This window comes from Siniperca chuatsi, linkage group LG14, assembly GCF_020085105.1.
Source record: "Siniperca chuatsi isolate FFG_IHB_CAS linkage group LG14, ASM2008510v1, whole genome shotgun sequence".
In the NCBI taxonomy this organism is placed as follows: Eukaryota; Metazoa; Chordata; class Actinopteri; order Centrarchiformes; family Sinipercidae; genus Siniperca; species Siniperca chuatsi.
In genome coordinates this window covers 24,921,979-24,934,689 of record NC_058055.1, presented here as the reverse complement: position 1 = coordinate 24,934,689, position 12,711 = coordinate 24,921,979, and the positions used below count along the sequence as shown (strand labels likewise).

The 12,711-nt window shown below is 38.0% G+C and overlaps 1 protein-coding gene across 6 annotated transcripts in view; it reads left to right on the top strand.

The window, feature by feature from the left end:
• Positions 1-9,055, top strand: part of gtf2ird1 (GTF2I repeat domain containing 1) — a 35,543-nt gene extending 26,488 nt beyond the window's left edge. For 5 of the 6 annotated variants that reach the window (XM_044222910.1, XM_044222907.1, XM_044222906.1 and 2 more), the window contains 11 exons: positions 1,853-2,036; positions 2,243-2,304; positions 3,341-3,412; positions 3,645-3,912; positions 4,788-4,816; positions 4,938-4,985; positions 5,085-5,162; positions 6,629-6,821; positions 7,267-7,304; positions 7,395-7,504; positions 8,018-9,055. In XM_044222910.1, the coding sequence (XP_044078845.1) occupies positions 1,853-2,036; positions 2,243-2,304; positions 3,341-3,412; positions 3,645-3,912; positions 4,788-4,816; positions 4,938-4,985; positions 5,085-5,162; positions 6,629-6,821; positions 7,267-7,304; positions 7,395-7,504; positions 8,018-8,086 (1,151 nt within the window). In that variant the 3' untranslated portion in view covers positions 8,087-9,055. The remainder of the gene's footprint in view (positions 1-1,852; positions 2,037-2,242; positions 2,305-3,340; positions 3,413-3,644; positions 3,913-4,787; positions 4,817-4,937; positions 4,986-5,084; positions 5,163-6,628; positions 6,822-7,266; positions 7,305-7,394; positions 7,505-8,017) is intronic. The other variant, XM_044222909.1, reaches the window with a different exon arrangement.
• Positions 9,056-12,711: the final 3,656 nt, after the last annotated feature.

Genomic DNA, 12,711 nt, shown 5'->3' with positions numbered 1-12,711 from the left:
AAAGATGAATCTCAGTTTCATGTCAGAGGAGTTTAAGCAGAGAGGTACCAAGCATTAGTATTTTTGGAGCAGTTTTGTATTGTTTTAGTTACTGTATGAAGAAAGCAGCCGATCAACAACATCAGACTACTGCAACAAAATGAGGTGACAGCTGAATTGTGTTTTTTTGAAAAGTAATTTGCTTTTTAAGACATTACTTGTAGTAATAATAATAAAGTAGCAATCAGTGAGCAACACTGAGTAGCACTACGTAAACAAAATCACTGTAAAAAAGTTTGTCATCAGCACTAGTTTTTTCTGTTTGGATCTTGGCTCTGATTAGCTAGTTTACTTTTTTCTAATATGAAAATATGATTTTAGTGGACAAGTGGGCAAAGGGGCGAGAGTGTGTGGGCCCTGCTAAAGTTATGTTAGTGTTGTTATTATACTGGTAACACTCATCCCCCCAAAATGCACCACAGAGCGCCACAGGAAGTCATTCCTGCCTGTGGCCATCAAACTCTAAACTCCTCCCTCTAAGTGTCAGTCTGTATGACCGTAAGTCGATAAACTGGACATTGGATCATTAACATCACTGCAATACGTGAAATAATTGTGCAATATTCTGTGTTTAAATACTCCTGTGGAATATATTCTGTTTTCAGTTTCATTTATTGATATTTATTCATACTTCTATTACTACTGTGCAATATCCACCGTCTTATAATAATCTTAATAAGCTACACTTAACATGACAGTACATGCACTATTACTTATTACTTATATTATTACATTGTATTATTATACCATACATACTTAACCGGTAAATCCACTTTGTTCTTTACACTTATTTTAATTTTATACTTATGTCCACTTGTACTTAATTTATCTTGCCTGTATTATAGTGTATTATATTTTGATTTGCTTAGTACTTCTATTCCTGTGTGCACTGACGTGACAGTGAGCAGCTGCAACGAAAGAGTTTCCCCTCGGGGATCAATAAAGTATTTCTGATTCTGATTACTTGGATAGTCCGCCTACAGACAGGTTATAGAGTATTTGTAACATTTCAACTGTTTTGCTGTTGTCTGTGGATGTTTAATAGATTATCAATAAAGTATATGTGACAGTTCATGAACGTACCCTAACCGAGATGTTTTTTGTGCCTAAACCTAACCAAACCTTTACTTGTGAAACAGTTGAATTGTTAAAACTCAACTAATAAGCTGTTGAAATGTTTCAAATACTCTATAAACCATCTGTAGTCAGACTATCCAAGTAAAGTGTAACCATAATACTTACTGGTCACCAATAGAAACTGATAGAAGTCAAATTTTACATAAAGGGAAATTACGGTTTATTACAACTTTGGTATTATTTTCTTAGTTTTCTCTGTCATTTCTGTTGGTCACCAAAGTAACTGCTAAGATCTGGGAACGCAACAACATTGCTCCAAAGAAGTCCAATGGGGCAAGAAACACGAGGAATTAGATGACAGAAGTGACAGGAGACAGGCTGTAAACAAGCTCACAGTTTAGCCAGATTAAACTGACAGTGACCCACACGCAAATTGTCATTGTGCAGGAAAACTGCACAGCTAGTACATTAGGTCCAAGTTGAACCAGGAAGTCCTTGTCTTGCCCCGTCTAACTTCTATTTAGGGATGTTGCCACGTTCCCAGATCTCAGCAATTTACATTATCGAAGACAATTATTATTAGTTAGTTATTATTACTGATAGGAATGATGGCCAGACCTACTAAAATAAGAATTATCCTTTAATACTTCTTAAATGACATAGATTATATGTGGACACAAATTTCAGTGAAGTAAGTTCTGTGCTTCTTTGGCTTTTGCTATCTCCTCTTCCTCAGCTGAAGCTCTGGGCCTTCCTGAACCAGCCAAGGTGCCCTACTCCAAGTTCCAGATGTACCCAGAGGACCTGTACGTCACCGGGCTGCCAGAGGGAATCTCCCTCCGAAGGCCCAACTGTTTCGGAGCGGCCAAACTGCGCAAGATCTTGACTGCTAGCAGTCAGATCCAGTTTGTCATCAAAAGGTGAGAGCAAATGTACAGTAATATGCACATGAAGTGGTGTGTACTGTATATCATTTGAGCTGCAAATTACATCCTAACACTACTTCATTATCCATTACTTTCATATTAATGGTTAAACAAGGTTGTCTTTAGACAAGGAATTGACATTTAAATGTATTCATTCACTGCTTTGTAAATATTGTTATAATCTTTCTGCTTGTCTCCAGGCCTGAGCTGTTAACTGAGCAAGTAAAACAAGAGATGCCTTCCATCCCCATCTGTGATTCAGGTATGTCCGTCTCGTATGCTTGTGTCATGTGTTGTGTTGGCATGTATGCATAATGCATTTAAATGTAAATAACTGAAAAATAACGTCAAATTGTCCTTTGCCCTTTTCAGCAAGATAGAGAGGCTTTCTTAAGTTGTTTTGTTGAAATTCAGGCCTAGATACATTAGGGTTATTTTCAGAGAAGAGTGCACCAAAACAAACTCGGGACAAACAACAAGCCATGTTATTCACTAAACCTGTGCAACAAAATGAGATGTTTACCCTAAAAAAGAGGAAAAAATAAGGCAACTTTGAACATGTTATGGTGAATATGTAATTATTTGTTTATGTTTCTAGTCCCATTATTTCGCCTACATTAGTCATTTGTCATTTTGATCATGCAAATTGTTGCAATAGCTAAAGTGTTCTTGTGCATACAAGAATACACAGTTTACCATGATGCTTTGGGGTTCAAGGGTGTGATTCTCAGTGGATCACTGCTTGCAGTTGTTTGCTCTCTATGAGGGTTTGTTTGCACCAATATTTTTGTGAATAAGAAAAAACTCTTCTTAGAGGTCAAGAAACTGAGAATTGATTGCTTTTACAGTATCTGGACCCTAAGTCTTCTTGATCAGTAACATTTAACCCTCTGCACACAAGCCAACTCTTTTTTCATTCTACTGTACATACAGTATACACTTTAAAAGGTTGCAGACATTCCACATATTGTAAAATGTAAAGCTCTGAATATAAAGTAGTATCTTAGCAGAGAGTAGGAAGGCTGTATGCAGAAAATTCCACCATTTGGGAGCTCATAATGCATGTTTAAGATGCTATTTGCACTGTCCTCTGCATGCATGAAATTATGAGGTCAAATCCAGTTCATGTGCTATTTTTAAAATAGCTCTTCTAAAGGAAAAAGAAAGTCCTAGCAGGGATTTCCTTCAGCTACCTTTTATTTGTGACAAAGCTCAGCTGCTGGAACAAGGAGCAGCTCTTAACTAAATCCTAAGAAACGACAAAAACAAAAGTTTGACCTTTTAATGTTTTTCCAAAGAGCTGGACGCCAAGGACACAACACCAGTAACAGAGGATACTGCAGCTATATCCAAGAGACCTGGATTCTCAGGTGCGTTCAAGTTCCAAGTTTCACCTTCAGTCACCACTTTGAAGCTTATATTTGATGCTGTATAATGTTTAAACATAAATCGTCTTCGTGCATTGACGTTTATCACCCTCGCTTTTAAAACGTAACCACGAAAAAGGCTGGAAAAACTGCAGCAGTCTCTAAAGAAACAGCACGCTGGAATGGAAATTTAAAAAGATGGCATTTCAAAGTGTCTCCTGTCTCTTGTCTCCAGAGTGCTTGGAGTCCAAACTGTCCAGGATCGACCTGGCCAACACGCTGCGAGAGCAGGTCCAAGATCTGTTCAACAGGAAGTATGGGGAGGCATTGGGCATCAAGTACCCCGTCCAAGTGCCTTACAAGAGGATCAAGAACAACCCAGACTCAGTCATCATCGAGGGCCTTCCCCCCGGCATCCCCTTCAGGAAGCCCTGCACCTTCGGCTCCCAGAACCTGGAGAGGATCCTGGCGGTCGCTGACAAAATCAGTTTTACCATCACCAGGTGGGAATCCCCGATCACATGATCGCTTAAACATGAATTACTTATTTTCTGTCCTTCCCAGTAGCACTTTAGTGTAGGAAACTCATGTTTAAATGATGCAAATAGCATGACTCACTTGATCATTACTGTCCATTGCATGTTATAAAATAGTTATTTAATTAATTGTTAATTCTAGAAAGTGGTGAAAAAAGCCCATCACAAGTTCCCACAGCTGTAGGCGACATCTTCAGATTGATTGTTTTGTCTGACCAATAGTCCAAAACTCAAACTTATTCAATGTAAAATTGCGTAAAACAGAGAAAAGTAGCAAATACTAATATTTGAGAAGCTGGAACCAGAAAATGTTTGGTATTTTTGTTTGATAAATGACTTGTAGGATGAATCGGTTATTAAAATTGTTGTTGATTCAATTTGTCGGTTGAATGAAATAGTTTTAGCACTAGAAATTTTGGATCTGGATCAGCATCAAAAATGCACCGGAAATGTATCAATAGTTTCTTTGACCCATCTTCTAACTTTACACCAAATGTCACATTCGCTAATGGACATTAGGAAGCAGCCAGCTTGCACACTTGCAGACAGGAGGACCTATTTCTTGTAGAAAAAGAATTATTATTAAAGATAATAATTGAATGTGTCTTTTTGAATTTAGATTTAAGGTTACTGTTTTATAAAAGCTGTAACTCAGCTAAGGTCCAAATGATGCCCCTTAGCTGTGATGTTGTGGCCTGTCATGATAATATCATTGAGTAACACATAATTAAAGAACATATCACTACTCAAGGACAGCTTTCAAGTTTAAATTATGCCTCCTTGAATATTTTTAAATGTTTGTCATATCTGTTAACATGATCATCTCACTTTGTTCTTTGCAGACCATTTCAAGGACTCATTCCAAAACCAGGTAAGAACAGAATTTGGTTTTTCATCATAAAGTCTGATTAAATAGCAATAATGTAGCACAGACAACTAATATTAATGTCATGTAATATTAATTGTAATATATAATTCATCATTTTTATCAGCACCTCGACGCGTCACTTTACTAAAGAAGGCATACGCCTCGATAAGTGGTGAGTAGAAGATGTTTTATAGCAGCCATTTTCCTGTTGTTGCTTCAGCAGGAACTTTATTTTAAAAGTTGTGATTGATTGATTCTCTTCGCCTGACAGATGATGATGATATTAACCGCATGGGGGAGAAAGTAGTCCTTCGAGAGCAAGTCAAGGAACTGTTTAACAAGAAATACGGTAAATTGGATTCTCAACTTCAGTGTGTGTTAACGTTGAATTTGAGCAGCTTCCGTTGAGTTTTTAAAGAACAGGGACAATGGGCCTTATGCAAAAACCACTACTACGAACAGATTCGTTCTTAAGTGGCACGTAGGAGCATTTATCCGTTTTCTCATATTTAGAATATTCTGTCAAACACAAACAAAATTCACAAGTGGTGAATAACATTTAATTTAATATTCACATGATGTTCATTGTATCAGTGTGATGTGCATTATGGATGGCCAATTAGATTTTATTGCCATGAGTATTTTGGCTTGACAACTTAGACATTTCAGTAGTTGGTAGGACAATTCTCGCACGCCAACAGTTGCCTCGGGGTCTTTATGAAGGTTACTGTCCAGCAATGGCGTATATTCTCTCACGTCACCTTGACCGCCTCACATTTTACTGGATGGACTGCTTTTCCTTTAGGACAACATTTTCTGGCATGCAACTTTATTCCAAACCATTCCGCCTTTATTTTTGCCATGGTACAGCTCATGACACAGTGTTGACAGCTGTAGTAAAATTTGTTCCCCTACGGACATTGCTAAATTCGTTATGTTTTTGCCTGCTGATTTCCAACAGCAGGACTTGAAGCTCCGCGTGTGAAATGCTTCTTTTTACATTTAATTATGCTGATGATCAAATTTCACAAACACGCACCTACTCGTAAAAAGGTGGCCTTCATCAGGTTGAAACAAGCAATTTATTGCAAATTTGTGCAGTTTCTATTTTATCATTCACCGTGGTATTTTATTTCTCTTTTTGTGAAGCACTTTGTACTTTGTTTTGATAAGTGCTCTATAAATAAAGTTTTTATTATTATTATTATTAAGGTTTGCTCAATCAGACTTGTACGAGCAAAGCTCAGGGGAAAAGCAAGAGAAGTTTAGGATAAGAGAACGAAAATGTCCTTGCATGAGGCCCAATGTGTTTAAAATGTACTTCAGCGTCAGAACTGAATGTCACTGTACGTTTGCACTAAACAGTACAACCTTGTCGTGCTGTCATTTACATGTGATTAATAGTTACTGTTTGCTTCCCTGAATTACTTAAATTAACATTAATGTACTCCAGGCTAAATATGTGAGAGGTAAAAATGCCTTGTATCAGACACCTAGTTGTGCAGCACAGCAGCATTGTCGTTAGAATAATTAGTTTCAGATATTCACCTCATTTTTTCCTCAGGCAGTAATAAGTACAGTAATAAGTTAAAAGGAAACTTGCACTTACTATACACTTTTCAAACCTATAATTTTTCAGTCAAAGTCGTGACTTTAAACATTATTTATTGCGTGTATTTAATAGTTTTTTTTTTAGTAGAGCTGACGGAAAAACAACCAGCATCTGTCCTGTTAGCAGCTCTTTGCAGGTGATCGAAAAGCTTAATTTCTGTCTTGTTGTGTGTTTTTGATGATATTGTCGTGCTGTGTGTTTAGGTGAGGCTCTGGGCTTAGACCGCTCGGTCGTGGTCCCATACAAGCTAATCCGTGGCAGTCCAGAGTCTGTAGAAGTTAGTGGCCTTCCAGACGATATCCCCTTCCGAAACCCCAACACCTACGACATTGTGTGCCTGGAGAAAATCCTTCAAGCCGCAGATGAAATAACATTCAACATCAAGAGCCAGCTACAGTGAGTGTTGAGACACCTGAATATTCAGCAGCCTGTTAGCTGTCACCACGCTGTATATTTCAGTGGGAATTCAGGGTTTTGCTTCTTGGTAGTTAAGCTCATTATGGTTTATTTATGCTTTGGATTTAAATCCGGCCTCTGAGATGTCAAAGAATAAATCTTTCTCAGCAGCAAATGTAAATAATATGAAACAGTGAACAATATTTTGACGCTGAAGCAGTTAAGCTATGATGAAAGAATGGAGGCAAAGACTCATATCATGCAAAAATGTTGCTTTTTTTCACTTCTTTTTAGGTATGCAATGAGTGCAGTCTGAACAGTGTGAATGCAATGCGAATTACCTAATTGTTTTGTTTTGGGGTTTTTTGTAAGAAAATTATTTTGATTGCTTCTCTGAGAAAAAACAAGTGTTATGTCATCTGTCGTCTTTTTCTCTTTCACACAGACCTTTTGCAGAAATCTGTAGCCAAGCTTGTAACACAGGTAGGTGTTTAAGTTCCTTGTGTTAGTCGAAGTAGAACTGCGTGCTGTAAAGCCACATGAAAGTAAAAACCATTTGCTTTGTGCCTCCAGTAGGAACAAATGCCTCCACCAATCGACGAAAGCGCAAGAGAGTCCAGGAGAGCAACCGAGTACCTGCCTCCTCTGACCTGGGGATATCAACCAATCAGATTCCAGTGATGGTAAGTTTAAAAAAAACAGGAGGGGTTAAGGGGGCACAGGTTACTTACCAAGAGAAATGATGAACTAATCATTGATGTAAAGTGATGCGTGACAGGCGTTCTACATGGTGAATCCATTCTGCAGGTATCCTGTCAATTCTTACCTGCTGGCTGAAAATACAGCATGCACTGTTGAGGCAAACAATCCTGACATGGTCTTGTCTGTTTAAGGCTAAGTCTGGTGATGTTCTCTATTTGCGGGAAAGTGATTAATAGCTGAAATTTTACAAGTACAGTCACGTCTTTTGATCAGAACAAAAACATCTTACTTGAAACTGTTCTAATTGTATTTCTTAGAGCAAAAAGGATAGTGTGTTTAACTGTAAGTACTGAAACCTAATATTAAAACTGCGTTTTGAGGCAAGGTCAACAACCTCTTTGTACTAATGAAACCATTTTCTCCACCATTATGACTGACTATCCTCTATCATTGTCTTTCTGTGTGTGTGTGTGTGTGTGTGTGTGTGCCTGCAGCAGTGGCCCATGTACATGGTGGACTACAGTGGAGTGAATGTGCAGGTTCCCGGGAAAGTCAATTACTGAAGGACAATCCTGGACTGCAGCAAAGGGATAAAAGGAGGAGTTTGTCAAAGTGATATTCATGACTCTTCCACATGCGACACTAACACTTTGTCAGAGCACTAAGACCAAACAATCTCTCCAGACTGAATATAGAGAGCTGAAGGTTTGACTCTGTGAGTGTTGAGGAACAACAGAATGTATGTGGATCAAAATGTTGCAGGGCGAAAGCTTGGCTTGTTATCAGTCTCCTGTCTCCACACAGTGCCAGCAGGACCACTCTCAGTTTTTGTTTTCCTTCTAAAGCTGATCATGACAGTAATATTGTTTTTTACAAAGCTAGAGACATTACTAAAGTCATGTTATTTGCCCTTGCATTTACGAAGTGTCCATCCACTGAGTCATGTTGTTGGATCCAGCATTTGGTTGCAATGTATTACTGACAAAAAATAATGTCTTTGATAACGATCTGGTTCCATAATATTCAGATATTTGTACTTTTTATTTATTATATTTATTGAAATATAACATTATGTGCAGGGATGTAAAATACATTATTCTGTTATACAGCTGCTTGAGGAACTATCACAACACTAACACAGATGCTACTAGTCACTCAGTAACTACAGGTAACCGCTGAAATCAAATTAATCAGCAGCAATGAAGTGTCTTAATTGGGTGTTGTGGCGACTGCAAGCCATGAGAAATTAAAGGAGACAAAATGGACTCAAAGTTTGCCAGACAGGTAGAACCTCTGCTCACACAGCAGCAGGAAGTACCTGCAGTAAACACAAGACCTTCAGTAAACAGCCTCTTTATGTTAGCACCACATTAACAATATGTAAAATATCTCATTTAAAGTCAGCCTGAATGTATCATGTAAAGGAAAGAATGGTATGTTATTCTGCAATGACTGTCTCTGGACTAACAATATTTAATATGCTGTACCTTAACGCCAATTAGGCCTTTGAAATAAAATGTGTTGCCTTGCAATTTCATTTTGTTGGAGTTCATTTTTTGATGTACAGTACTGTAGGATGTCTGATCTAAAGACCGACTTCACCACACAGTCTTTCGTAGAGTAGTTCAGTCAGGAAGTGGCTCTGGAAGTTAGCTGCATTAGCTGAACGTGGTGTTTCACAGCAAATTTCGAATGGATTTTTTTATTGGGTTTTGGATAAATATGAAGAATAAGCTCTGTAACAAAGAGAAACTTAAAGTTGCTGTCTGATAATTGATTACTAATTACACTGAAGGAAACAGAAAAAATATATTCACTGAACAAATCAATGTGAGGGCAATTCTTGTTCTTTACATTTTCTTTAGATCATGCTTTTTTAGCGAAAACAATGCTAATATTTCTACTCAGGTATTTTTTGGTAAGTTATTTTAAAGGTCTGTAATTTTTCAATAATTTCATAGTAAGTTTACATTGAGCTTACATTGTATAAAATGTGCTATATAAATACATTTTGACTTGACTTGGAAAGAACTATGCAGCGACCACCCTTCTCCATGATCTTTTGAGGGGCAACTAAAATATGTGCACTATATCGCCTATGAGTTGCATCTCCAGCATAGGCCGCATAGTATCAGGCCCATGGCCTGTAGCCTTGCTGGATTTAAATAGATTCTATTGAAGATTTTATATTGAGTCAGTTTTGATCTATCATCTCTTAAGCATCTGCCCTACCAATGTACTCCAGTCATCGTCATCAAATGCAAAATCTCTTTCCCACACTCCTGTCAGTCCTCCAGTGTTTACGCTACATTTGCATGTGAGGTAGCTGTAAATTGAGCTTGCTGTATGTGTTAAAAATGTTTCATTTGGTTGTCTATATCCGATTGTGGGGGCGAAGGGTCTAGATTCACTGATTTTTAAGTAGACAGTGTCGGAGTTGGAGATATCTCCAGAAATCATTTTTTCTGCAGATTAAACTGACCCTTCAAGATCTCAAAGGATTTCAAAATATTCTCCTGGTAGAGACACTCATTGCACTTTTCCTATAGAGCAGCTCTAGACTGTACTCTTAAAGTCCCTCCAGTACAATGATTTATCCTCAGTAAAGGGTTGTTCCAGAGAGACGCTGAATTGATTGATTGAAGAAGGGGGAAGAGTTCTCTCTTGTGTATCTTGTGCCATATGGTTTTGGTGTGCAACATAATGGGGTTGTCCAGCTGGGAACTTAAATAGTCAGCTGCTCTAAAGGGACTATTCAGTTCCTGTTCTATATCAACCCATATTGGTCTGTTGTTACTTTCTGATAAGAGCGATCCTATTTGGACTACTAGATGAATATTGGGCAGTCTAAGTTCCCCTTCACGCGCTGTAGTCTGCAGTCTGCCAAGTTTCATTCTATTTTTTTTCCCCGCCCATATGAATTCCATAAACATTTTATCAATGGATTTAAAGATATTTGCAGGGATGTTCGGAGGCAGCATACTCATGGAGTAGATCAGTTTGGGAGCGATAACCACTTTGTACTTCATTTATCTTGCCTCTGTCATAGTGTATTATATTTTGATTTGCTTAGTACTTCTATTCCTGTGTGCACTGACGTGAGAGTGAGCAGCTGTAACAAGAGTTTCCCCTCGGGGATCAATAAAGTATTTCTGATTCTGATAACCATTTTTATAACCTGAACACGACCCCACAAGGATATTAAGAGCTTCCCAACTGTAAAAGAGAAGCTGAATCTTCTGCAGGAGTGGGTCAAAATGATCCTTTATCTTATTTACAAGTCCAGGGTTTAGCAGTAAACTGAGATACTTCACATTTTTATGAACCCATTGGAATCTCCATTCATGGAAATCTTTTTTTGGCAATGTTGTGATAGGGGCATCAACTCAGATTTACTCCAGTTCACCTTATACCCCGAAATTTCAGAGAATTTATTAACTATATCGAATAGAGGGGGAACTGAGTGTTTGGGGCGTGACATTAGAACCAATAGATCATCTGGGAAAATTAGGAGTTTGTGCTTTTGGTGCCGCAGTCTTACTCCTTTGACAGCAGTGTGGGTTCTAATTGCTTCTGCTAGTGGTTCAGGAGCTACAATAAATAGCAGTGGGGAAAGGGGGCAGCCCTGTTTTGTACCCCTACTGACCTGGAAATGGGCTGACCTCAGTCCATTAGTAGTCACCATTGATTTGGGATGTTTATATTTCTTAAATGCAACACCACACCACAAAATAATATAACTAGCACATTAATATGAAATGCTCCTTGGCCTTGAAAGTAATGCTTGGTTAATGTTACAACTGTAACTTGGGTTGAAACCGAAACATTAAGCTAGTTCGCCCGGCATGATTGCAGTTTATGTTAGTCCGTTCCTTACACATTTTTTGCTCCATCTTAGCCCAAGTACACATTATTCATTTATTATTGGAAACTTTATTCACTCAGTTGCCAACTAGGTACAGCTAGCTAAAATGACTGCAGTCTAATACAACAGTCTTCCCACCTTCATGTAGGTTATAATGTTCAGTTTATGCTGAAAATGTTTTACAGAGGTGTTGATTCAACTGGTCATTTGGGAGGCTGCAGTTTGTGGTGCTGTTGAAATGTATTGCATTATACCGAGAGGAGTTTCTATTATTTTTTTCCACCCCATTCATATCAACGAGGGTGCAGGTTAAATAACAGAAACATCTCTCTGTATATTAGACTGCATTCATTTTAGCAAGGTGTACCTGCCCAGGAAAGAACAAGACCGTCGGACCAAATCAACATGCTCACTGAAGTCAGATACACTTCTCGGACTGTCTAGTTTTTCATGTCTGGTGTTCACATGTATATATATATATATATATATATAGTATTCACCTTAAAGGCCTTAAAAACACATTTTCTCAATCAGCTTCTTACTATAAGCAATGGGGTCCTACATGAACATTCTGCCAAAGTTTGAGGAGTTTTGGTTATTTATTATATATTTAAGAGATTACTGTATTTGTGTTTTTGACTGCGCTGTCCTTACTGGTTTGAAGTGGGCAGTGCTCTGTTGGGAAAAGCTGATGTCACATACTTTTGTGCACCAATCAGGATTTAGCAATATCTGAATTAAAATGTGATGACAGTTGTGGGGTTGTTGGGGGTTGTCATTTGTTATCAAATCTGTTGAAAGCACACCCACAGTCTTGATGAACACTTTTAATAAATAATAACTACAATGTTTTTCCCCAACTTTAACTTTGATTGTTGCCTCTTTAGTCATGAATATTTATGTTATAGAGAAATACTTAAGAAATGACAAATACCACATACATATACTGAGTTTTAACACGATGCCCTAAAATTTTAAAATAGTTTATTTTACTATATTATGTCATGATTTTTATGTTCAATGTATGTCTGTCACATTATCCCGGCTTCCAGACATTGAAGCACTAGCTTCCAGCTTAAGCAAGCACACTCGGATTTTTATCCTAAAACATAGCCTTTTTTTGTTTTATCTACTGTGTTATTGCACATTCTCTGGAGGTCAGGACACGAATAGGTGCCTCTCAACAAGATGATGGCTAATCTATAATGCTACAGGCAGCCATCTACTGCGAGCCATTAGCTCCGATGATCACTCTGAATGGTCATACAACAGCCAAGTAATAAGAGGCCATTTAAGAGGACCAGGAGCACCTTGGGGTTTAAA